Genomic DNA, 24,512 nt, shown 5'->3' with positions numbered 1-24,512 from the left:
AGAGTATAGTTTGCTTTTAGATGACGTCCAATCGGAAAAATCCATCGAAACATGACAGGGTTATTATAGTTAACTAAAACAAAACTGAAGAAGATGCATCATTGTAGTGCTTGTTAATGCAGTAAAACATATTTTACTGGTTTGAGCTGTAAGAGTTCTTAATATATGCCTTATTTAATTCATGCACGTTTAATGAATTATTTTATTTTTTTTGGTTTTGGGATGAAATGTGAGCCACTAACACAGATGGAATGTGTGTGAAGTGACGAAGTGTCATGAAAGATAAACTGTTGTTTGTCTTTAGTGTTGATGGAAAAGCATAATAACAACTCTTTTCTCTTCGCAGGTGAGCAGGATGAATCCATATGCAAGACGTACATCACCCAAACCAAAAACCTGCGGCTGCAGATCGAAGACTGTGAGTCTCGTACGGTGGCTCGTATCCGGCAACCTGTGGACAAAGATCCGCTCCGAGACTGCATTCAGAAGACTGCTGATCAGAGAGTACGACACACCACTCTTCTTCTTCATATTTTATCATAATAAACTCTTCTTCGTCATATTGTATCCAGTTAAAAAGTATTGGGCAACTGATGTATGTGTATACAAATTCAAATCATATTTGTGACTCATAAATGGGGGAATTTCAACAAACACATCCCCAAAATAGCAATATATGTCCATTAAGATTTTTTGCTTTGTGATGTTATTTTTGTGAGATTTAAGCACGTTTCCCTGAGATATCCTTCTTATTGTAATGGATCCATTTCCTTATTTTGTTTCTCATTTCTTAATTATTGGGATAGTCATGAAATGCTTATTACTGCAATACAACCTAAATTAAAGGCAGAAAACAAATACTAAAACAATACGAGATATAAATGAAACTGAGTGGTGAGATTTTAACCTGTCGTTCTATTACAATGTGTGCTTAATTGTCCTGAAAATAATATCATAATATCAAAAACAAAAAAGATACTAAGAAAATCTCTAAGATATAATCAGTGTTATTTTAGTGTTTTTGAGATACTATTGTAGTCTGTATTCATATTTTGGATCAGTTTTTACTCTTCAAGTTAAAATTGTGGTGATTTTGTTGTGTTTGTCACTGTTTGTATAGAGAGAGAGATTTTAGACGTTTTTATTTCAGTTTTCATTTTAGTTTTTTTTTTTACATCAACTTAGACTAAAAAATGAAAGGTGTTGCTTCAAAATAAGGGAATATATATTTTGATATTATAAATCAATATATTTAATTTTTATCAGTTAACATTTATTTTATTTCAAGCCACAATTTTATGTTTAATTGTTTTAATTAACTGTACCTTGAGTAAAATTTTGTATTTAGATTATTATGTGAATTATGACTCAGACCATGTTTCTTTGTCATATTTAACCAAATGAGTCATTGTGCTTTGTCTCTGGCTCAAACAGAAAGTGCACATGGAGCTGGACGGCATTAAGAAGAGCCTGGAGCGAGTGTCTCAGAAAGCTGAGGAGGTGCTGTCCTCTCCGCAGCAGTCCAGCTCTCCAGTCCTGCGCTCAGAGCTGGACATCACCCTGAAGAAGATGGACCAAACCTACAACCTGTCCTCGGTCTACCTGGAGAAGTGAGGGGCGCTCTCACCTGTCTAGTGTCTGTGTTTGCACTGCATACCTACTGCTGCTTGTCCTTCATCTTTTGTCTCTTGTTCATTTGTACAGTAATCTTAAGCATAAGATTAGATTAAGGCAATTGTTTTTTTTTCCGTAGACTTAAGACAATAGAAATCGTGATCCGGAACACACAAGGGGCAGAAGATGTGGTGAAGAAATATGAGAATCGTCTGCGTGAGGTTCACACGGTCCCTACAAACGTCCAGGAGGTGGAGAACTACTGCTCTGAGCTCAAGGTAATATTCACTCTTCATGTACTGCTTGATGCTTTGTCTTGTGTAACACCAGGTGAATCTTCTAGCACTTTATAACATGTACAAAGATGTGGGTCAGTGTTCTTACAATGTAGTTACATCAAAACTGGGCTTCAGTAACTTGTTGACTTGTGTTTAGCGGATGCGTTCGGAGGCAGACACCCAGCGGCCCGTGTTTGATGACATGGAGAGTGAGCTGGCCAGGGCCACGGCGGTCAGCCAGCGCATGCTTCAGGTTCACAGCGAGCGGGACGCTGAGCTGGATCACTACCAGCAGCTCCTGGGCAGCCTTCAGGACCGCTGGCGTGCCGTCTTCGCTCAGATCGACCTGCGGCAGCGCGAGCTCGAGCAGCTGGGCCGGCAGCTGGGCTACTACAGAGAGAGCTACGACTGGCTCATCCACTGGATCGCAGACGCCAAACAGCGGCAGGAGAAGATCCAGGATGGGCCTATAATCGACAGCAAGACGCTCCAAGAGCAGCTGGCACAGGAGAAGGTACTGAATGACACAAGCTTTCTCCACAGAGGTTTACAAACCGTGGGTTAACTGCTAGTGACAGATAGATTAAACAATGGGTTAAGCAATAGCTCACAATATTTTTACGAATTTTTAGTGATAATCTAAATTGCCTGTCCGAAGGTGAACAGTGTGAATGCTGTGAGTTACACCCAACACTCACTTGCTAACTTTACGTCATTCAGTTATCAATGTCCAAGTGAAACTGAAAATAACAAGAACCAGTGACATCAAATGTAATAAATAAAGTATTCTTTTTATAGTACGTGCAGTGGCTTTACTCACATCTTAGATGCCCTCCCCGAAGAGCGAGATTGGGCTCCTCCCACCAGCAGTGATGTCATTAATGAAAATTATGCAACCGGCTTCAATTATTCAATTCAAGTTTATTTGTATAGCGCTTTTTACGATACAAATCATTACAAAGCAACTTTACGTTTCTACAATATTTAGTAGTAGCTTATAAGTGGTGACTGTCAGTTTATGTGCATATGACAGGATTTTTCTGAAAAATTAATACCAGACGTAGTCAGCCAGACGATGAACATTATTAACAGCAGTTATTATATGATGCAGTCACACTTGTAGCAATATTTGTTAGTTCTGTTTGTTGATTCAGGGTTAGCATCATCTGGGGTCCTCTGAGGGTCAGCATCATCTCTTCTCAGGTGTTCTGGATCCAGACTGGAGCTTGTGTAAATCCTAGTTACCACGGGATGAAGATCCAGCAGAAACAGAGAAACAAATAGAGACATCATTAGCATAGCTGCTGTTCCAACAGAGTAAAATTAATTAGTTTAACCCAAGCTAAAGAATAAGAATGCACATTTGATCAGATGCAGCTACACTCACAATTTAAGAGATACATTATTCGTATGCTTGGCGAAAGAGATGTGTTTTTAATCTAGATTTAAACCGAGAGAGTGTGTCTGAACCCCGAACATTATCAGGAAGGCTATTCCAGAGTTTGGGAGCCAAATGTGAAAAAGCTCTACCTCCTTTAGTGGACTTTGCTATCCTAGGAACTACCAAAAGTCGAGCGTTTTGTGACCTTAGGGAGCGTGATGGGTTGTAACGTGGTATAAGGCTAGTTAGGTACGCAGGAGCTAAACCATTTAGGGCCTTATAGGTAAGTAATGATAATTTGTAACTGATACAGAACGTAATAGGTAGCCAGTGCAGAGACTGTAAAATTGGGGTAATATGATCATATTTTCTTGACCTGGTAAGGACTCTAGCTGCTGCATTTTGGACTACCTGTAGCTTGTTTATTGAAGAAGCAGGACAACTACCAAGAAGTGCATTACAATAGTCCAGTCTAGAGGTCATGAATGCATGAACTAGCTTTTCTGCATCAGAAACAGATAACATGTTTCATAGCTTGGCAATGTTTCTAAGATGGAAGAATGCAGTTTTTGTATACAGTATATGCTACATTTTCAGAAAAATTACTTTCTATACATACACGTATAACAACTTTTGCAATTAACTTATTTATTATTTTTATTTACTGCCATCCTTTGCGCTCTGCAGGACTGTAGCTTTAATATGGATGTTGCGAGAGCAGGCATTCTCAATACTTAGGCCCAATCCCAATTCTACCCCTTAGCCCTTCCCCCTGTCTCGATTCTCTTTTGGTTGGAGGGGTAGGGGAAGGGGAAGGGCCAGATAACCCTTCAAACGAAGATTTTACGGGACCACACTTCAAGCGATGGGGTATTAATTATCTCGGAAACATGGCAGCTACAGCAAACAAAAAGACACATAAATGTAAGCTTTTTTGGCATAAATAAAGATTTCAACGAAAAGTAATCATTTGTTTTATGTTACATTCAATTGTGAGTTCATATTAACGGTCATGTTACTCAAAGACATGTTAGCAAAATATCGCTAATATTTGCCAACGTCATATGATTACAGACTGCATGATACACATTATATGTCTGATCAGGGAGATAACTGCCATAGACTAATCCCCCAATAATTAGAAATAGCTAAACCATTTTCTCAAATATTGCCTATTCGAGAGAGAAAGAGAGAGAGAGAGAGAAATGGAAGTTGCGTGTATTCGCGTCTGCGTTTATCTTTTTAGAGTAAGTTTTCTTAAAAACAGCGATTTTATCCTCTCATCGCTGGAAAATATAATGTAGCGATTCAGTATTTAAACTGTATTTAATAAAAGTCATGGGGCAGCGTTGACAAGTTTATTTTCTCCTGGATGTGTGAGTTGCGTGATTTCTTATATGTGTGTGTGTGTGTGAGTAAACAGCTCATTAATACAGAACGATAATTAAAGGCTCTAATGCACACCAGTATATGTCTGTATTGAAAGAGTTAGACGACGTATGATGGTGTGTGACATCATGGTAGTGGTGTCTCAATCCTTAGGGGAATATTTTCTCCCCTACCCCTTGACACTCTGTTTCAAGGGACAAGGGGAAGGGGTAGGCGGAGGGGTAGGGGAAGGGGTATAACATAGAATTGCGATTGGGCCTTAGAGCTAGACCGGACAATCTTCTTTCTTGTGACATTGTGCTCCGGAGAAATGTCTTGATCATTTTCAATTTCGAGAACGAAGGATTAATTGCATGACAAGATCTGGTGACAAGTCGTCAGTGAGCCGCTAAAGCTTTTGCCATTGAAACAGGTCATTGTCAGAGAAGCGCAGCAGCGGACCAGGGCACAAAACACAAATGTATTTCACTTAAATCATTTACAGATTAACAAAATGAAAGGGGAAAAAAATGTGCTGAGATTCTATTCATTGTACCACGATTTAAAGTTCATGAAAAAGAATTTTGCAAAAGCTTTACAGTTTTCTTTTCTTTTTATTCTTCTTCTTATTATTATTCAGAGGCTTTACAGTGATGATTGATATCTTGCTTGTATGACTAGCCAGCGTTGGTATGTGATTAAATTACTAGTAACAGTTGGGAAAACAGTGCAGAGATCACGCACACACAATGTTTTTGATACCTTGACATCGCAGCCTGTTCATTATCAAAATAAAATACATAAAAAGAAACATATACAAGTTACAATGCTCAATTTAAATAGTCCTTTGTTGTGTTCAGAGTGAACAGCGCCTCACTGTGCTGTGATAGCTTTTGAGATGGATGTAGAAGGAGTTAAGTGTAAAAACTGTACAAAATAAATACGTCACAAATATGGAAATACTTAAAATCGGGGAATACATAAAGAAATTCTTCTTCTTAAAAAGGGAAACAGATACAGGAAGTGCTCGTTATACCAAGTTTAAGGCATTGTTTAAATACGTACTAGCTAGAAAGGGAAGGAATAAAGAAAGATAATGTTTTTTATTTTTTATTTTTTTTTATTTATTTAAGATGAAGTCAAATTAGCATCGAAATAGATGAATTTTCAGCTATTGCTTACAAGACAAACACAAAGTTTAAGTAAAAAATGCTAACCATGTTTTCTACTCAAACCGGTTTCAGAACGGTATTAACATTAACACAGAAACAGTAAAATATAGTTGTATCTATGAAACAGCATCTCCACAACATGGCACCGGCGACCAGTGTTGGGGAGTAACTAGTTACATGTAACGGCGTTACGTAATTTAATTACTAAATTAATGTAACTGTAATCAGTTACTAAGAAAAAATGAGTAATTAAATTACAGTTACTTTTGAAAATTTTAACGATTACAAAGGGGATTACATTTGAATATTTACACATCCTCATACAGCTTATTTCTTTCCCAAATTGCACTAAGAAATATGGCCCATAATCTCCGCGACGCGGAAAACACAGTCTGGTTCGTAGAATCCAGTCATAAAAATGGAATTCAGCCTAACGCGGACGGAATATGTCACATTTTGGAAGGATAAATCAAAACTAGGTCAGTACACTTGACTCAAAACGCGATATGAGAGTGTCTGTGAATATTAAGCCGCAAAATGACAATCTATGAATCCAGCACTTTCTGCGTGTCTGTGGAAACCTGGCGCTGACTGGCCATCAGGAGAACCGGGACAATTCCCCGTGGCCTGGCAGATTTGGCCCGCTATTTTAATATTGTTATTGTATAATTGCACGCAGAATGTACTAAAGCGATTATTTCCGAATCCGCCATTCATAATTAAATCTCTAATAAATCATGGATCTGTTAGTCGTGACTGGAAATGGTTGGGCGCGCGCGCTCTCCGTGCCTCCGCTGAACGGTTTGGATCAGACTTCAAGTAATCAATACGAGAGAGACAGAGAATAGAGTGGACTGTGGAAGCGCACAGCTGGAGCAGAGAAGCGACACTTCTGTTCAGGGTTTCACTCACATTTCACTGCTGGTTATATATACTATATATAATTTTGTATGTGATGAATAAAAATCTTGAATCTTGAAGTGCAGGTCAGTTTTATCTGTAAATATGCTATTGTAGTTTTGACTTTGTTTACTTAGTCAAGCAGCAGCAGCACATTGCTCACACTCACTCAAAATACTGTATAAAACGACATCATTAATATCTATTGTAATGTTACAGTAGTAATTTAGCAGACGAATGATCATATTTTATCATAGGTTTAGGGGGAGCTAATGCAGACAAAAAAACAACCCTTAGGAAAATATATGTAGCCTATAGTATGGCACTAACCATAGTTTAGTGAAAAAAATATAGAAATGTCCGCAACACTGCTTCTAACTCCCATGTTTAGCAGTGTTGCGGACATTATTAATTTTTCACTTCAGTAGTTTCTTTTGTCCTGCACCTGCCAGAAGGTGGGATGTGCACACAATTACTTATTTAACACTAACCGCGGAGTTTAACCATGGAATTTGTAGTAAAAATAAATAAAGTGGTAATTAATTTGCCAAAAAACAAAAATGCACTTACAACATGGTAAAAGTCAAATAAAAATCTTCAGTATTAAAGTCATGAGAGGATGGATGGATAATAGAAGTGAAGGTGCAGTTCAGGAGAGAACTCTAAATTATATTGCATGTCCCCAACCTAAGGATTTAAATCTTTTTCATGACAGGTCCATACACAAAATAGGGTTGTCCATGTTTCAGAATGTGTTGTGGGTGTATGAGTGTGAGATTTCCCAGCCTAATTTTTGAACACAAACATAATCTCTAGAACTGCTGTGTGTCCCTTCATGAGCATTTTACTTACTTTGAGAAACTATCATCATACAAAGAGACAGCAGTGTTTCAAAAAGACACCAACGTTTCAGGAGTTTAGTACAGAAAATAGGACACATGCTTATTAGATAACCGTGTATGAGTTGATGTATATGCTTGTATTTTTTTATTAACAATTTTTTCCCCAAACCATTGTTAGAGTACAGTGTTTCCTGTATGCAAAGATTTGGTTTCAAAAACAGTATCTATAAACTATTTTTTTAGATTTTAAATCTGCATTGAACTTCAGATCAATCTCAAAGTAAAATGCAGTACTAAAGTGATTGTGTGGTGGATGTGTTCAAATGTGATCATCTTAATTCAGGTGATGAAGGATGGTGAAAGTCTGACAGTCTTGAGCACTACTTAAACCTGCATGGTGTAAATGTTTGAAAATGATTTACAGTTGCCAAAAAACATTCATTAGAAATTTAAAAAAGTAATCAAAAAGTACTCAAAAGTAATTAGTTACATTACTTTATTAAAGTAATTTAAGAAGTTACACTACTATTACATTTTAAATAGGGTAACTTGTAATCTGTAACCTATTACATTTCCAAAGTAATCTTCCCAACATTGCCGGCGACAACAGAGAGAATAAAGGTTACGCCTTCTTTCTTTTTGCGTAAACATTTGAGTGGTGTTATGCAAATCTTCCCAAACAGTGACGTAGACATATGGGGGTGTGTTTAAACAAGCCGTTTTAGGATGGTGTGTTTGACTAAACTTTTATAAAGAATATTTCTTTAGGTTTAAAACTTTGAGTCTTTGCAACTTCAAATAAAGCTACAAATTAATATATTGTGCGCGCATATATATATATATATATATATATATATATATATATATATTTATATGTATGTATATATATATATTTGTCTTAGTGGGTAGTATTTTATAAATTAAAGTTTAAGCTGTGTGAAATATGGAACAAGACCAATCTCAGAAGAGAAGCCTCTGGAATATTAATTTATGTGCATTAGTTGTCTGACATACATTGAAATGAGATTCTTTTTGTTAACCTGCAGATTTTTTTTCACAGAAACTGCTTGAAGAGATTGAGAAAAACAAAGAGAAAGTGGATGAGTGCCAGAAATACGCCAAAGCGTACATCGATACCATTAAGGTGAGAGAGAGTTCTAATAGAGAGTGTATTTAAATGTATTTATTTACCTACAATTTGTGGATGGAGTGCTACAATCTTATTTATTTATTTTATTTATTTCCCCAGGACTATGAATTGCAATTGGTTGCCTACAAAGCTCAGGTCGAACCTCTGACTTCTCCTTTGAAGAAAACCAAGATGGAGTCTGCCTCTGATAACATCATTCAAGAGGTTTGAAAGAGCTCAGATCATTCACTTCTTATACATTTGCATTACTGTATTTGACTGCTGCATAAGTAACTATGGTGTTTATTATTTTCAGTAAGCACTTATGTTATCCTACAAACTTTAATTGAAATATTTTAATTGTAATTTTTCAATATGCTTTGTCTCTTCTATAGTATGTCACTCTGAGAACTCGCTATAGTGAATTGATGACGCTGACCAGTCAATACATCAAGTTCATCACAGACAGTCAGCGGCGCATCGAGGACGAGGAGGTGCGTGACATCAGGGGACCCTGTTCATACCAAACTAACCCAACACCTAACATTAACCAACCCTACCAACCACTCATCAGAAAAAAAACATCTAGATATAATTAATGTATGGTGGACTCGACATTTCTTCTATGTCATTTTGGGCCCAAATACAACTATTTTCAATAGTATTCTACTTCAAATGTTTCAGAAATATGTGACGGGTAGAACACATTTGAATAAATCATGTTCTAATTATGTCTTGCTTAAAATATTAAGCACTGCTAATCACATTATCCGTTAAGGGCAATTTATTTAGTTTTTCTATTTTTACACTTCTATTTTCACAACAATTAAAGAAGAAAGAATAGCTCATGATGATTAATTTGCAGTTGCATTTAATTTATTTGAAAAGGTACAAGCAGCTGATGAGGTATTTTGACATATTTTAGCAGAACAGTAAATGTTATATTTATACATCAGACAGTGTCTGATACACACTAGAGAAAGCAAGTCATATGAGGCCCACATTTCCTATATACTTTTCTGTTTTCTCACTACTGTATGTCTTTCAAACCCTAACCTTTGATTTCTTTGCTTCTCTTAACTGCTTGCCAGTGCTTTGTCTTGATGATTGCTTGAACTTTTTTGGGCTCTAAAGAGGTAAAACTTTTCATTATGCTATAGTAATTTCATAGCAATATTCCAGTATCCTCCTTCATTAATATTCTGCATTTCCTTCTGTCAAGCTTTTATGATTTACCCTTTCTAGTTAAATGTTATAGCACTTTTGTTCATTGTAGTGTTCTGATTCTCATTTTTCATATGTTAGATTGTCTACTTAATTTATTTTTAATTACCTTTAATACATAACTATAATAAAAGTTAATATATATATATATATATATATATATATATATATATATATATATATATATATATATATATATATATATATATATATAGGTGTAAATAATCTTATTTGAGAATCAGATTCCTACTGCCCTTATTGTCATGATATTTTAAAGTAATTTTTAGACCTTTTTTTATACTAACCTTTCCTCTTTATCTGTGGGTAAAGACCTGCTTGTCTGCATGAATCATTGTTTTTAACACTCATAGCTCATTTTCCATTGCTAACTAGAGTACTTGCTTGCACTGTTGGTATTTAGTTCTGTTTTTCTCACCATTTTCTCAGGCCAAAAAATCAAGTTCTCATTCTTAACTTGATTTTTGAAAGGCAGAATTCTGATAGTTTGCATTAATTGTGTGCTCCGTTTTCATCCAGTCATTTAATTTATAGCAACAGCATATTGATTACATTCTATATTTTTCTGCAGAGCTTTTTTTATCACTTTGTTTAACTGGAATGGAGTACATTATCTTTATAGTTCTACCATTTGGGAGCATCTCCCTTGCATGTTATGAGAGTGTTGTGTTATAAACCAATGTCGTGTGTGTCCATACATTAATTATATCATCTTACCATAACCCAAATAATTGCATATCATTTTTGATTGTTAATTTACCTCCATTTGTCATGATTGTATCTAAACTAAGTTTTTCTTTGAGCCAAATAATCATCTTAACACTTAAAGAATTCACTGAAAAATGCAAACTTTGTCATCATTTGCTCATCCTGATGTTATTCCAAACCCTAAATATCTGTCTTGCTTCCATGGAACCCAAAAGAGAAACATTTTAATAATGAATAGGATTTGAAGCTTTCAAGCTTCAAAAGTGATGAAACACAATAACAGTTGTCCATAAAACTTGTGTGTTGGCTTCCTAGATTTCTGAAGATATTCAGTTGGGTGAAAACTTTAGTCACTATTCAGTGAAAAATATATTAGTGAATAGTAACTTGCTGATTGATGATCAGCTCCTCAAACAAAGCTATCATCATTTTGAAGTTTGACATCTGCTGTTATCATTTACTTCTGTTATGTTAAAAAGAGTGGTCGAGATACATATGTATATATCACAAGCATCACTTTTTGTGTTCTATGGAAGAAAGTTAAAATATAATATTATAGATAGTCAATACAGTTTTGGAATGACAGGGTGAGTAAATAATAACAGAATTTTCATTTTTGGGTAAACTACTCCTTTAACACCCCGTCATGCTTAATCTTAATCATCTTTCTTTACGATTTACTTCCACTAATACAGAAAGCTGCTGAGAAACTAAAAGCAGAAGAGAGGAAAAAAATGGCTGAGATGCAGGCAGAGTTAGAGAAACAGAAGCAGCTAGCTGAAGCTCATGCCAAGGCCATTGCCAGAGCAGAGAAAGAAGCACAGGAGCTCAAGCTCATGATGCAAGAGGAGGTTAGCAAACGAGAGATTGTTGCTGTGGATGCTGAAAGGCAAAAACAGAACATCCAGCTGGAGCTGCACGAGCTCAAAAACCTCTCAGAACAACAGATCAAATCAAAGAGCCAACAAGTGGAGGAGGCTCTGCTAAGCCGGTCCAAAATAGAGGAAGAAATCCGCATCATAAGACTTCAGCTGGAAACTACATTAAAGCAAAAGTCCACTGCAGAGGACGAGCTCAGACAGCTTAGAGACAAGGCTGCAGAGGCGGACACACTTCGTAAAGCTGCTCAGGAAGAGGCTGAGAAACTTCGTAAACAGGTTAACGGGGAGACCCAGAAGAAGCGGATGGCAGAGGAAGAGTTGAAGCTGAAGTCTGAAGCAGAGAAAGAGGCAGCCAGACAGAAGCAGAAAGCCCTAGATGACCTTGCAAAGCTCAAGATGCAGGCAGAGGAGGCAGAAAGACAAATGAAGCAGGCTGAGATTGAGAAAGACAGACAAATCAAGCTCGCTCAAGAAGTTGCTCAGAAAAGTGCTGCTGCTGAGCTGCAGAGCAAGCGCATGTCCTTCGTCGAAAAGACATCCAAACTTGAAGAGACGCTCCGAGAGAAGCATGGGACTGTTGTGCAACTGCAGGAGGAGGCAGAACGCCTCAAGAAGCAACAGGAAGAGGCAGACAAAGCAAGGGAGGAGGCTGAGAAGGAGCTTGAAAAGTGGAGGCAAAAAGCCAATGAAGCCCTTCGTCTAAGGCTCCAGGCAGAGGAAGAAGCCCACAAAAAGACTCTTGCACAGGAAGATGCTGAAAAACAGAAAGATGAGGCTGAGCGTGAGGCCAAAAAACGGGCCAAAGCTGAAGAGTCTGCCCTGAAACAGAAAGACATTGCCGAGCAAGAGCTGGAGCGGCAGAGGAAGCTGGCAGAGAGCACAGCGCAACAAAAGCTCTCCGCAGAGCAGGAGCTGATCCGCTTGAGGGCTGATTTTGATCATGCTGAGCAACAGAGATCACTGCTAGACGGTGAACTTTACCGTCTAAAGAAAGAGATTAGTGCTGCAGTGCAGCAACGGAAGCAGCTTGAAGATGAGCTTTCCAAAGTTAGAAGTGAAATGGAAATACTTTTGCAGCTGAAGTCTAAAGCTGAAAAGGACAGCATGTCCACCACTGAAAAGAGTAAACAACTCTTGGAAGCTGAAGCTGCTAAACTGAGGGATCTTGCAGACGAAGCAGCCAAGCTCCGTGCCATTGCTGAAGAGGCAAAAAGACAGAGACAGGTGGCTGAGGAAGAAGCAGCGAGACAGAGAGCAGAAGCTGAAAGAATTCTCAAAGAGAAACTTGCTGCCATTAATGAGGCCACTCGCTTGAAAACTGAAGCAGAGATTGCTCTAAAAGAAAAAGAGGCAGAAAATGAACGCCTGAGAAGGAAAGCCGAGGATGAGGCTTACCAGAGAAAAGCTCTTGAAGATCAGGCAAGCCAGCACAAGCAAGACATTGATCAGAAGATCGAACAGCTCAAGAAGTCCTCTGAAATGGAATTAGACAGACAAAAATCAATTGTGGACGAAACTCTCAAACAGAAAAGAATAGTTGAAGAGGAGATTCGTATCTTGAAAGTGAACTTTGAGAATGCTTCATCAGGCAAGCTTGATTTGGAGCTTGAATTGAATAAGCTGAAGAATATTGCAGAGGAAACACAACAAAGCAAACTGCGAGCTGAGGAGGAAGCCGAGAAGCTGCGCAAGCTTGCCCTTGAGGAAGAAACCCGAAGAAGGGAGGCTGAAGAAAAACTGAAAATAATTACTGCCGCAGAGCAGGAAGCAGCTCGACAGCGCCAGGTTGCCCAAGAAGAAGTGGAGCGTCTCAAAAAGAAAGCTGATGAGGCCAGAAAGCAAAAAGAAGATGCTGATAAAGAAGCTGATAGGCAAATACTCGCTGCAAAAGAGGCTGCTGAGAAAGCAACTACAGCTGAGCAGCAAGTCCAAAGTGTTCTAGTTCAGCAGAAAGAGGACAGTCTGGTACAGAAAAGGCTCAAGGAGGAGTTTGAGAAAGCCAAAAGGCTTGCCCAAGAAGTGGAAAAGGCCAAAGAGAAGGCAGAGAAAGAGGCTGCCATTCTCCGCCAACAAGCAGAAGATGCAGATCGTCAGCGTCAGGCTGCTGAGGTTGAGGCAGCCAATCAGGCCAAAGCCCAAGAAGATGCTAAAAGGCTCAGAAAAGAGGCAGAGCTAGAAGCAGAAAAGCGTGCTCAGGCAGAAGCAGCAGCACTGAAACAGAAACAGCAAGCTGATGAGGAGATGGCTAGGCAGAAGACACTTGCAGAGCAGACACTTAAGCAGAAATCTCAGGTTGAGGAAGAGCTCGCTAAAGTGAAACTGCGGTTGGATGAGACAGACAAACAGAAGACTCTCCTGGATGATGAGCTTCATCGTCTAAAGGACGAAGTCAGTGATGCTGTTAAACAGAAAGCCCAGGTAGAGGAGGAACTGTTCAAAGTCAAGATTCAAATGGAGGAGCTCATCAAACTCAAGCTCAGAATTGAAGAGGAGAACCAACGTCTCATCCAGAAGGACAAAGATAATACTCAAAAACTCTTGGCTGAGGAGGCTGAGAACATGAAAAAACTTGCAGAGGAGGCTGCCAGGCTCAGCATTGAGGCACAGGAAACTGCTCGCTTGAGACATATTGCAGAGACTGACCTTGCTGAGCAAAGAGCACTTGCTGAAAAGATGCTAAAAGAAAAGATGCAAGCCATTCAGGAGGCCTCTAAACTTAGAGCAGAGGCAGAAATGCTACAGAGACAGAAAGACCTTGCCCAAGAGCAAGCTCAAAAGCTGCTTGAAGACAAACAACTGATGCAGCAACGTCTTGAGGAGGAAACTGAGGGCTTCCAAAAATCATTGGAGGCTGAGCGCAGAAGAAAGTTGGAGATAACAGCTGAGGCAGAGAAACTGAGACTTCAGGTGTCCCAGCTCAGTGATGCCCAGTCTAGAGCTGAGGAGGAAGCCAAGAAATTCAAAAAGCAGGCAGATGAGATTAGTGCCCGACTTCATGAGACTGAGCTTGCCACCAAAGATAAACTGACAATTGTTGAAGCATTGGAAGTACAGAGATTGGGCAGTAACAAAGAAGCAGATGACTTGCGCAAAGCCATTGCTGATCTTGAGAAAGAGAAGGCAAAATTGAAAAAAGAGGCTGAAGAGTTACAGAAAAAGTCCAAAGAGGTATTGTGTAAAAGATGGCATAAATCGCTGCTTATGTCATTGTTAACCCTCTTTCCAAAAACTAACATTGCCTTAAATCAGATGCTTTTTTGTTACAAATGTTCCATTCTTTGATTATATTCCCTTTATGATTTCTCATTAATCTTAAAATGGATATTTACATAATTTAAAATTATTTGTCTGAATGTATTTTTTAACATTGTTTTAACTTTGTTCTTTGTTCTTTTACAGATGGCGAATGCTCAGCAAGAACAAATTAAACAGGAGAAAACAATTCTCCAGCAGACATTTATGTCAGAAAAGGAGATGCTCCTGAAGAAGGAAAAGCAAATTGAGGATGAAAAGAAGAGGTTAGAGAGCCAATTTGAAGAAGAGGTCAAAAAGTCAAAAGCTCTTAAGGATGAGCAGGAACATCAAAGAAAACAAATGGAGGATGATAAGATTAAACTGAAGGCCACTATGGATGCTGCTCTGATAAAACAAAAAGAGGCTGAACAGGAGATGCTCAACAAGCAGAAAGAGATCCAAGAACTTGAAAGGAAAAGGCTTGAACAAGAAAGGGTTCTTGCTGAGGAAAACCAGAAACTGCGTGAGAAACTTCAGCAGCTTGAAGTTGCTCAAAAAATAACCCAGGAGATTCACATCCAGACAGAATGCAAAAAAGTACTCAATGGTCAAAGTATTTCTGATGAAGTTGACAGCCCACATGGCTTCTCTCCATTATCATTTGATGGCATTCGTGAGAAGGTGCCTGCAAGTAGACTTTTTGAAACAGGACTTTTAAGCAAAATGGATTATGATAAGCTCCAGAGTGGTGATACCACAGTCGAAGAACTCAGTAAGACAGACAAACTTAAAACAGTTCTTCGGGGCAAGAACTGCATTGGTGGCCTGCTTGTGCATCCAAATCAAAAAATGCCCATCTATCAAGCTGTCAAGGAGAAGAAGATTGCTCCTGGGACAGGGCTAGTGCTGCTGGAGGCACAGGCTGCTTCTGGACACATGATAGACCCAATTAAAAATAAAAAACTCTCTGTCAATGAGGCAGTTAAAGAGGGTCTAATTGGACCTGAACTTCATAACAAGATGCTGTCTGCAGAGAGAGCTGTCACTGGCTACAAGGATCCATACACAGAGGCAAAGATCTGCCTCTTTGAAGCTATGAAGAAGGGTCTCATTGGGGAGGATCATGCCATCAGGTTGCTTGAGGCTCAGATAGCAACAGGTGGCATTATTGATCCAGTCAATAGTCATCGTGTGCCTAATGAAATAGCTTATAAGCAGGGACAGTTTGATGCAGCCACTAATAAAATAATACAAAATCCAACAGATGATGTCAAGGGATTCTATGATCCAAACACCCAAGAAAATATGTTGTACCAACAGCTACTAGAAAGGTGTGTCACTGATCCAGGAACAGGACTTCTACTTTTGCCCATTTCTGAGGAGGCTGCTCAAAATGCCAGGATATTCACAGATGAGGAAACAAGAGATGTGTTTGACAAGACAACAGTGTCTGTGCCATTCGGCCGTTTTAAAGGAAAGACTGTGACCATATGGGAGATTATAAACTCTGAGTACTTCACCGAAGACCAGAAAAAAGATCTTATCCGCCAGTACAAAACAGGAAAAATTACAGTTGAAAAGATAATCAAAATTGTTCTAACTGTGGCAGAGGAAAAAGAGAAAAAGAATGAGCTTGCCTTTGATGGACTGAGAGCACCTGTACCTGCTACAAAACTTCTTGAATCAAAAGTTATTGACAAAGATCTCTATAACAAGTTGCAGAAAGGACAAATGCTGGTAAAAGACGTGTCTGAGATGGAGCATGTGCGCAATGCCTTGAAAGGCTCTAACTGCATTGCTGGAGTAATTATAGACTCAACCAAACAAACAATGTCCCTTTATGATGCCATGAAAAGAGACATGATGAGACATGGACCTGCTCTTAATCTCTTGGAAGCACAAGCTGCCACGGGATATATTATAGATCCTGTTAAAAACCAAAAACTTACAGTAGATGAGGCTGTCAAAGCAGGTGTTGTTGGTCCAGAACTTCATGAAAAACTACTGTCTGCAGAGAGAGCTGTCACTGGCTATAAAGATCCTTACACTGGAAAAACCATTTCTCTGTTTGAGGCTATGAAGAAAGACCTGATCATGAAGGAACAAGGAATTCGACTGCTTGACGCGCAACTGGCAACCGGAGGCATTATTGATCCTGTTCAAAGTCACCGTATTCCACATGACATTGCCTGTACAAAGGGCTGCTTTGATGATGCCACCCAGAAGTTTTTGAGTAGCCCAAGTGAAGAAGTTAAGGGATACTTTGACCCAAACACTCAGGAATATCTCACATATCCACAGCTTTACAAACGGTGTGTCACTGACAAAAAGACTGGCCTTCAGCTTCTGCCTTTGTCTGAACAAGCTATCAATGCCAAAGAGGAGATGAAGTACACTGATGCCCAGACCAAAGACGCAATGACTCAGGCAACTGTTGAACTTCAGAGTGAACCATTCAAAGGGAGAAAAGTTACCTTATGGGAGCTCATTTACTCTGACTATATCACTGAAGAGCAAAGGCTTGACTTAATAAGGCAATACAGATCTGGGAAAATGACAATTGAGAAGATTATAAAGGTTTTAATTGAAATTGTTACTAAGAAAGATGCAAAGAAACAAGAAGAGGGATGCTTTAAGGGACTCAGGGCACCAGTTCCAGCCAAGTCATTATTTGACTCTAAAATCATTGATAAGTCTACCTATAATTTGCTGGAACAAGGTAAAAACACTCTAAAAGAGGTCAGCAAAAATGCTTCAGTCAACAAGTATCTCCAAGGCTCTGAAAGCATTGCTGGACTTTACCTTGAGCCTACAAAAGAGAAAGTTAGCATCTACCAAGCAATGAAAATGAAATTCCTCAGACAGAACACAGGTATTGCCTTGCTTGAAGCTCAAGCTGCCACAGGATTTATTGTGGATCCATCAAGAAATGAATGTCTCACTGTGGATGATGCTGTTAAAGCAGGACTTGTCGGCCCGGAGCTTCATGAGAAACTTCTCTCTGCTGAAAAAGCTGTCACTGGATATAAAGACCCATTCACAGGCAATAAGATCTCCCTATATCAAGCCATGGACAAAGACCTCATCCCCAAAGAACATGCCATGCCTCTCTTGGAGGCACAACTGGCATCTGGTGGAATTATTGATCCAGTAAACAGTCATCGTATTCCTGTTGAGACTGCAATCCAGCGTGGATATGTTACCAAACAGCTGGCCAGCAGCATTTCTGAAAGCAAGTACTTCTCTGACCCTTCATCTGATGAGAACGTATCATACAAACAGTTGAAAGACAAGTGCATGGCAGATCCTGAAACAGGCTTACATCTACTAAAGCTGTCCAAACCACAGGCCCCAACGGTTGTGGAGAAAACATACCTTTACAGTGAAGAACAAACCCAGAGTGATCTATCCAATACCCAGATTGACCTACCCATTGAGAGTCAGGGCTCTATGTCTCTCTGGGATGTTATGAATTCAAATCTACTACCTGAAGATCATAGGGCTCGGCTTCTAGAAGAATATCGTTCTGGCAACATAACAAAGGAACGAATGATTATCATTATAATTGAGATTCTGGAGCAGAGAGAAATCATTACAGGGAGGAGCACCCAGACCAGCAGCACAAGCAGATGTCAAATCACTATTGAAGATCTCTACAATGCCCGTATCATCGACCTTGAGACTTACAACCTGCTGAAGAAAGAGAATAAGACTATGCGTGATGTCATGGAGATGCAAAGAGTTAAGCAATATTTGTATGGAACTGGCTGTGTTGCTGGTGTGGTAACTGATTCAAATTCCAAGATAAGCATTTATCAAGCAATGAAGAGAGAGCTGATGAAGCCAGACATTGCAATGGCCCTCTTGGAAGCTCAAGCGGCCACTGGATTCATTATTGATCCTGTCAGGAATGAAATTCTCACAGTAGATGAAGCAGTGCGTAAAGGCGTGGTGGGCCCAGAACTTCATGATAAGCTCCTGTCTGCAGAGAGAGCAGTCACTGGCTATAAGGATCCATATAGTAGAAAGGTGATCTCCCTCTTTCAAGCAATGAAAAAGGATCTTGTCCCAGAGGACTATGCCCTAAGGCTTCTTGAAGCTCAAACGGCAACAGGCGGTATCATTGATCCAGAATATAACTTCCATTTGCCAACAGAGATTGCCACACAACGTGGATATATTAATAAAGAGACAAATGAAAAGATCTCCGATGACTTTAAGGGATTCGTAGACCCACTGAATGATGAAAAAGTTTCATATTCTCAGCTCCTAAAAAGGTGCAAGGTAGACAAAGATGGGCAATATCTGTTGTCTCTAGGAGCCAAAAGACTGCTCTTCAAAGGACTCAGAAAAGAAATAACAATAGAAGAGTTATTCCGCTCAAAAATCATTGATGAACAAACAGTCAGCAAGCTTAATGAAGGACTCCTAACAGTGGAGGAGGTGAGCAATAGCTTGCAAAAATATCTTGAAGGCTCAAGCTGTATTGCTGGCGTGTTTGTGGAGTCTACTAAAGACAGACTATCTATCTACCAAGCCATGAAAAAGAATATGATCAGGCCAGGCACTGCTTTCGAGTTGCTGGAAGCTCAAGCAGCTACAGGTTATATCATTGACCCTATCAAGAACCTTAAGTTAACTGTAAATGAAGCAGTCAAGATGGGAATTGTCGGTCCAGAGTTCAAAGATAAGCTCCTGTCTGCTGAGAGGGCTGTGACTGGCTATAGAGATCCTTATACAGGCAAAATGATCTCCCTGTTCCAGGCTATGAAAAAGGGCCTGATTTTGAGAGACCATGGAATTCGTCTTCTCGAAGCCCAGATTGCTACTGGAGGAATCATTGACCCAGAGCAGAGTCACCGATTGCCAGTTGAAGTGGCCTACAACCGAGGCTTTTTTGATGAGGAGATGAATGAGATCCTCAGTGACCCATCGGACGACACCAAGGGCTTCTTTGACCCAAACACAGAGGAGAATCTCACCTACTTGCAACTGATGGACAGGTGTATTGTCGACCCAGACACAGGTCTTGTGCTCTTGCTTCTTAAAGAAAAGAAACGCGAGAGAAAGACGTCTTCCAAATCCTCTGTTCGCAAACGCAGAGTCGTCATTGTTGATCCTGATTCTGGCAAAGAGATGTCTGTGTATGAAGCCTACCGCAAAGGACTAATTGACCATCAGACTTACCTTGAACTTTCAGAGCAAGAGTGTGAGTGGGAAGAAATCACAATGACATCATCAGAAGGAGTTGAAAAGTCTATACTCATCGACCGAAGATCAGGTCGACAGTATGACATTGATGATGCTATTGCAAGAGGTCTTATCGACCAGAATGCTATTGAGCAGTACCGTGCTGGCACACTCTCTATCACAGAATTTGCTGATATGTTATCTGGAAACATGAGTGGCTTCCGTTCCCGCTCCTCTTCCTTTGGCTCCACCTCTTCTTATCCAATGAGCCCCATACCTTCCATCAAAACTCCTGCAACTGTATGGAATGATCCAACTGAGGAGACCGGTCCTGTGGCTGGAATTCTTGATACAGATAGCCTAGAAAAAGTTTCAATCACTGAAGCCATATGTAGGAACTTAGTGGATTCAATATCTGGCCAGAGACTGTTGGAGGCACAGGCTTGCACTGGTGGCATAATAGACCCATCTACTGGAGAGAAATTCTCAGTTACTGAAGCCACAGAGAAGGGTCTTATAGACAAGAAAATGGTTGACAGACTCAACTTGGCCCAGAAAGCTTTCCATGGGTTTGAGGATCCTCGCACTAAAGTCAGAATGTCTGCTGCTCAGGCTCTCAAGAAAGGTTGGCTTTACTATGAGGCAGGGCAACGTTTCCTGGAAGTGCAGTATCTCACTGGTGGCCTTATTGAGCCAGAGGTTGAGGGACGAATATCCCTAGAGGAGGCAATCAGGAAAGGTGTAATTGATGGCCGTACAGCACAAAAGCTCAGAGATGTGAGTGCTTACACAAAATACCTTACGTGCCCGAAAACCAAACTGAAGATCTCCTACAAAGATGCCATGGACAGAAGCATGGTTGAGGAGGGATCTGGCCTTAGGCTTCTGGAAGCTTCATCAGTATCCAGTAAAGGTCTTTACAGTCCCTACAATGTCAGCGGTGCTGCATCAGCTTCTGGTTCTCGGTCTGGATCCAGAACAGGCTCTAGGTCAGGTTCAAGAAGAGGGAGTGTTGATGCTACTGGCTCTGGATTCAGCATGAACTTCTCCTCATCCTCATATACTTCCTCCAGTTACAGTCGCAGATTTTAAAGAGGGACCTCACAACAAACCTACCACTTGGTCCTGCAGCTTTCATTATTAATGCTGACTCTATACACTACAGTTGCATAAGACACAGAAATTAATTCAAGAAAAAAAATCTACTTATTCTGCTTTGCATGTGTTTGCTATAGGAAAATGCATTCCAAAAACTACCATTATCTTTTTGTATGGCAATGGTTAAGTTCCCATTTTATTTATTTTGGATGCATAAGAAATATTGCCTGGTTAGCTTTAATCATAGTAGTCCAATTTAGTTTTATTTCAGTTCATACAGATATTGCATATTTTGAAAGTGATATTTTTCTTTTATTTTATACTAAGTACAGCATCTAAAATCAAACTCTGATCAGACTGTAATATTACTTTAATATTTAATATTACTTACATTTACATTTCTACATGTTACTTTAGGAAATAATTTTTATACTTTGGTTTATTTAAGCATAATGTACCAGAAAAAATATACCAAGTTTTACAAAAAGAAAAGTAATTAGATTCACAAAGAGTGTGTTATTTTTTACATATTTGTATACATTTGATTGATGGATATATTAGAGGAGGCTAGCCATCATATCAAATATAGGTTGCCGCTGGTTTCACAGAATGTAAAAAAAAAAAAAAACACTACACCTATACATAAACATACATAAATACTAAAGGAGGAGCAAGGACTGTACAACAAGCCAATTTAATGTCCCCTAAAACTGGATGATATTTTTGTTATGAAAGTCCATTTTTCATTTACTGGATCCAGTCCATCTCCAAAGTCCTTTTCAAAACTACTGTCTACCCTATAAAGGAGTCCTCAAGGCCCAGATTTACTGTCAGTCCTCCACTCATGTGATATCCAGTGAAGATTTCAAATGGCTCTGGTGTCAGATCCATTCCTCACTCATAACATCTGGGCAGATCTGGATGAAATGTAGTACTTGTAAGTTAAACTAAATTTACATTTATTGCCGCAGTTTCCTAATGAGCACATTGACAGCTTCTTATTTAATAAATTAAATGCCATACTGTGTGTCTGCTTATTCTAAAGGAATTTCTTGACAGCATTAAGCCATATAAAAGTTCTTGTGTCATTTATAGTGTCTGTTTTGTCATGCTTTTCTCTCACAGAGATCATTGGTTACTAGATATGGAGACCTTGATGATGCCTCCCATTTGGTCTTTGATCTGGAGATGAATGATGCTCATCAGCAGCCCACATTCTTAGACATTCTGGTATTTATTAAATATTCACTCTATGATCTCTCTATGATTTTTCTTTGTACCTATGATATTTTTGTTGCCCTTCATTTACTGTTTTGTTGCCCTTTTGTTGCTTCACAGATTTATTTTTTTGTTATTTTTAGAGCCTCACTGAGGGATTCCTCCTTCCATTGCTTCTGCCATTTGCATGAAGACACTAGAGGCTAGGGCTACCTTGAAGTTTGCCTTGGATATCATATCAAGAACTGACACTTTAGTGGACTGCTCCTGTTTTCATCAGCTGGGAGCTGGACTTTGGAGTTTACACAAAATGATTAAAAACAACAAAATAATTGGATCCATTAAATTGATATTAATGTGGACTTATATGTAGAATCTCAGAGTTCTATTGCCTATATTGTTTCTAGCCCCAACATGAGTTTTTAAATAAAGCACTCAATGCATTAGATACAGTATGCAAACCATTGTATTGCATAACACATTTCCATAATACAAATAAATATTGATTAAATCTTTTAATTAATGTATTTAGGCTAATTTAGTGTACGGCAATTAATTATTATTTTTTTTTTTACATTTCCTGTGACAAAAAACAAACAAACATGTTTTGGTCATTTGTTGCATCCCATGTATTTCTTTGCTTCTTTTTATATTAATTGGACTTGACTTGACTTTTTTCATTTTTTTTTTTTTTTTTTTTTTTGATGTTGTATATGTAAAATATTTGTTGCATGTTTTACTAAATTGCTATAAAGTGTTCTAAAAAGATGAAGAATAGATTTTGGAATTTACACCAATATATGGAAGATTATATGACTAAAAGATGTATGAAATACTAACTGGTGGATGAACTTTTTCCTTATGAGATAGTGGTAATAAAGAATGAGTTAATGACACTATATTCAAGTGTAAATAAATATTATTTTGGAAAGATCACTTCCAGACTTTGTAGAGTTTGTGTTTTATCTTTTATCTTTTGTTTAATCTAAATGATCATCCATGTCACTATGACATCCCAATATATAAACAGTACAGTACACATATTTCTAGCAATCATATATCAGAATACTTTTACAAAGTAATTAGTTAAAGAACAAAGATGAGTAATCACCAGGGGGGAAGGGTTTCATATTTTTTTGAAGCACCCCTGGGCGCCGCCATTGCCTAGCGGACCCCCACCTGCCGTTAGCATTCCATTGACTCCCATTCATTTTGGCGTCACTTTGACAGCGAATAACTTTACATCTGAGGCATTTAAAGACTCCATTTGTCCATTAATTATTTCTAAAGAAACACGAAAATGTATAAAAGGCTCCATTACCTTCTATCTTACGTTACGGTCCCGTAGAAGCAGTTTTTGTAAAAAATAGGCTAACGATTGCGTCATAACCAGCGACTCTCTGTCGCACAGAAGAGAAATTACCGTATGGACAGGAGGAGAAGCTCGCAGGAAATCTTTTACTGTTTATGAGACTATCGGGGGGACGTGGAGGCATAAAGTCAAGGGAGATAATTAATCAGAATACTTACCAAAACTTGCTCCTGTTCACGCTTGCCTTCTCTGCAAGATTCGGTGGGTGATTCAGATTTCTCTTGGCACATTAGAAGACGTACAGGTTGCTCACGTGACATCTACGTCATCAAGCTCAGTTTGAGTCTGCGCAGTACGCTCGACCCCCAGGAAGTGCGTGCTTCTAATTGACTTAATTTTTCTCTTGTGAATCCAATGGGGTTGCTGTGTCCATTTCTTTTACTGTCTATGGTAATCACCAGTCTGCTTAAACATACAGACAGGAAGTATGGTGCTGATTAGAGAAGCAGTCAGTATTCAGTGGATACTGTCCTCTGGTGGTAGGGAAGTTCAATGGCAGGCTCAGATGACATTATGTTAAATCTTTAGGATGAAAGACAGAACCAAGAAGGAGACACATTTATGGATGGCCTGCCTTTGTGCCATTACACTGCCGACAGCCTCTCTGCTCCTCCTGCATTAACTGTGCCCATGCTGCATGATGGCGGCTCTATGGTATGTCTTCAGATCAGCAGAGAGAACAAGCTGAAAATATTCCATATGCAAATAATAGTGAATTGTGAATGAATCAATAAGTATGTGCTTGTTGTGGTTTAATAAGAGTGTGTTCAGTTGGTGTCCCTTTGTTTCAGGAAGCAGCTGCTCAGAAAGGAAGACGGTATGGGTAAACTACACATATAATTTCCATTTCCCATTTTATATTTTCATTTAATATTAAAAAGAAGG

The 24,512-nt window shown here is 39.0% G+C and overlaps 1 protein-coding gene and 1 long non-coding RNA gene across 2 annotated transcripts in view; both read left to right on the top strand.

Moving 5' to 3' along the window:
• LOC132157987 (plectin-like) overlaps positions 1-21,375 on the top strand; it is a 73,736-nt gene extending 52,361 nt beyond the window's left edge. The window contains exons 25-33 of the mRNA XM_059567228.1: positions 347-504; positions 1,435-1,610; positions 1,754-1,892; positions 2,050-2,406; positions 8,616-8,699; positions 8,805-8,909; positions 9,080-9,178; positions 11,330-14,683; positions 14,915-21,375. Coding sequence (XP_059423211.1) covers positions 347-504; positions 1,435-1,610; positions 1,754-1,892; positions 2,050-2,406; positions 8,616-8,699; positions 8,805-8,909; positions 9,080-9,178; positions 11,330-14,683; positions 14,915-21,031 — 10,589 coding nt within the window. The 3' untranslated portion in view covers positions 21,032-21,375. The remainder of the gene's footprint in view (positions 1-346; positions 505-1,434; positions 1,611-1,753; positions 1,893-2,049; positions 2,407-8,615; positions 8,700-8,804; positions 8,910-9,079; positions 9,179-11,329; positions 14,684-14,914) is intronic.
• A 20-nt stretch (positions 21,376-21,395) lies between these two features.
• Positions 21,396-23,191, top strand: LOC132157994 (uncharacterized). Its single transcript, XR_009437639.1, has 3 exons — positions 21,396-21,974; positions 22,163-22,267; positions 22,399-23,191. It is a non-coding gene; the product is annotated as an uncharacterized LOC132157994 (long non-coding RNA).
• Positions 23,192-24,512: the final 1,321 nt, after the last annotated feature.

Source organism: Carassius carassius, chromosome 15 (assembly GCF_963082965.1).
Source record: "Carassius carassius chromosome 15, fCarCar2.1, whole genome shotgun sequence".
NCBI classification, from domain to species: domain Eukaryota; kingdom Metazoa; phylum Chordata; class Actinopteri; order Cypriniformes; family Cyprinidae; genus Carassius; species Carassius carassius.
The sequence above is the reverse complement of the archived record's forward strand: the minus strand, read 5'-3'. Positions and strand labels throughout refer to the sequence as shown.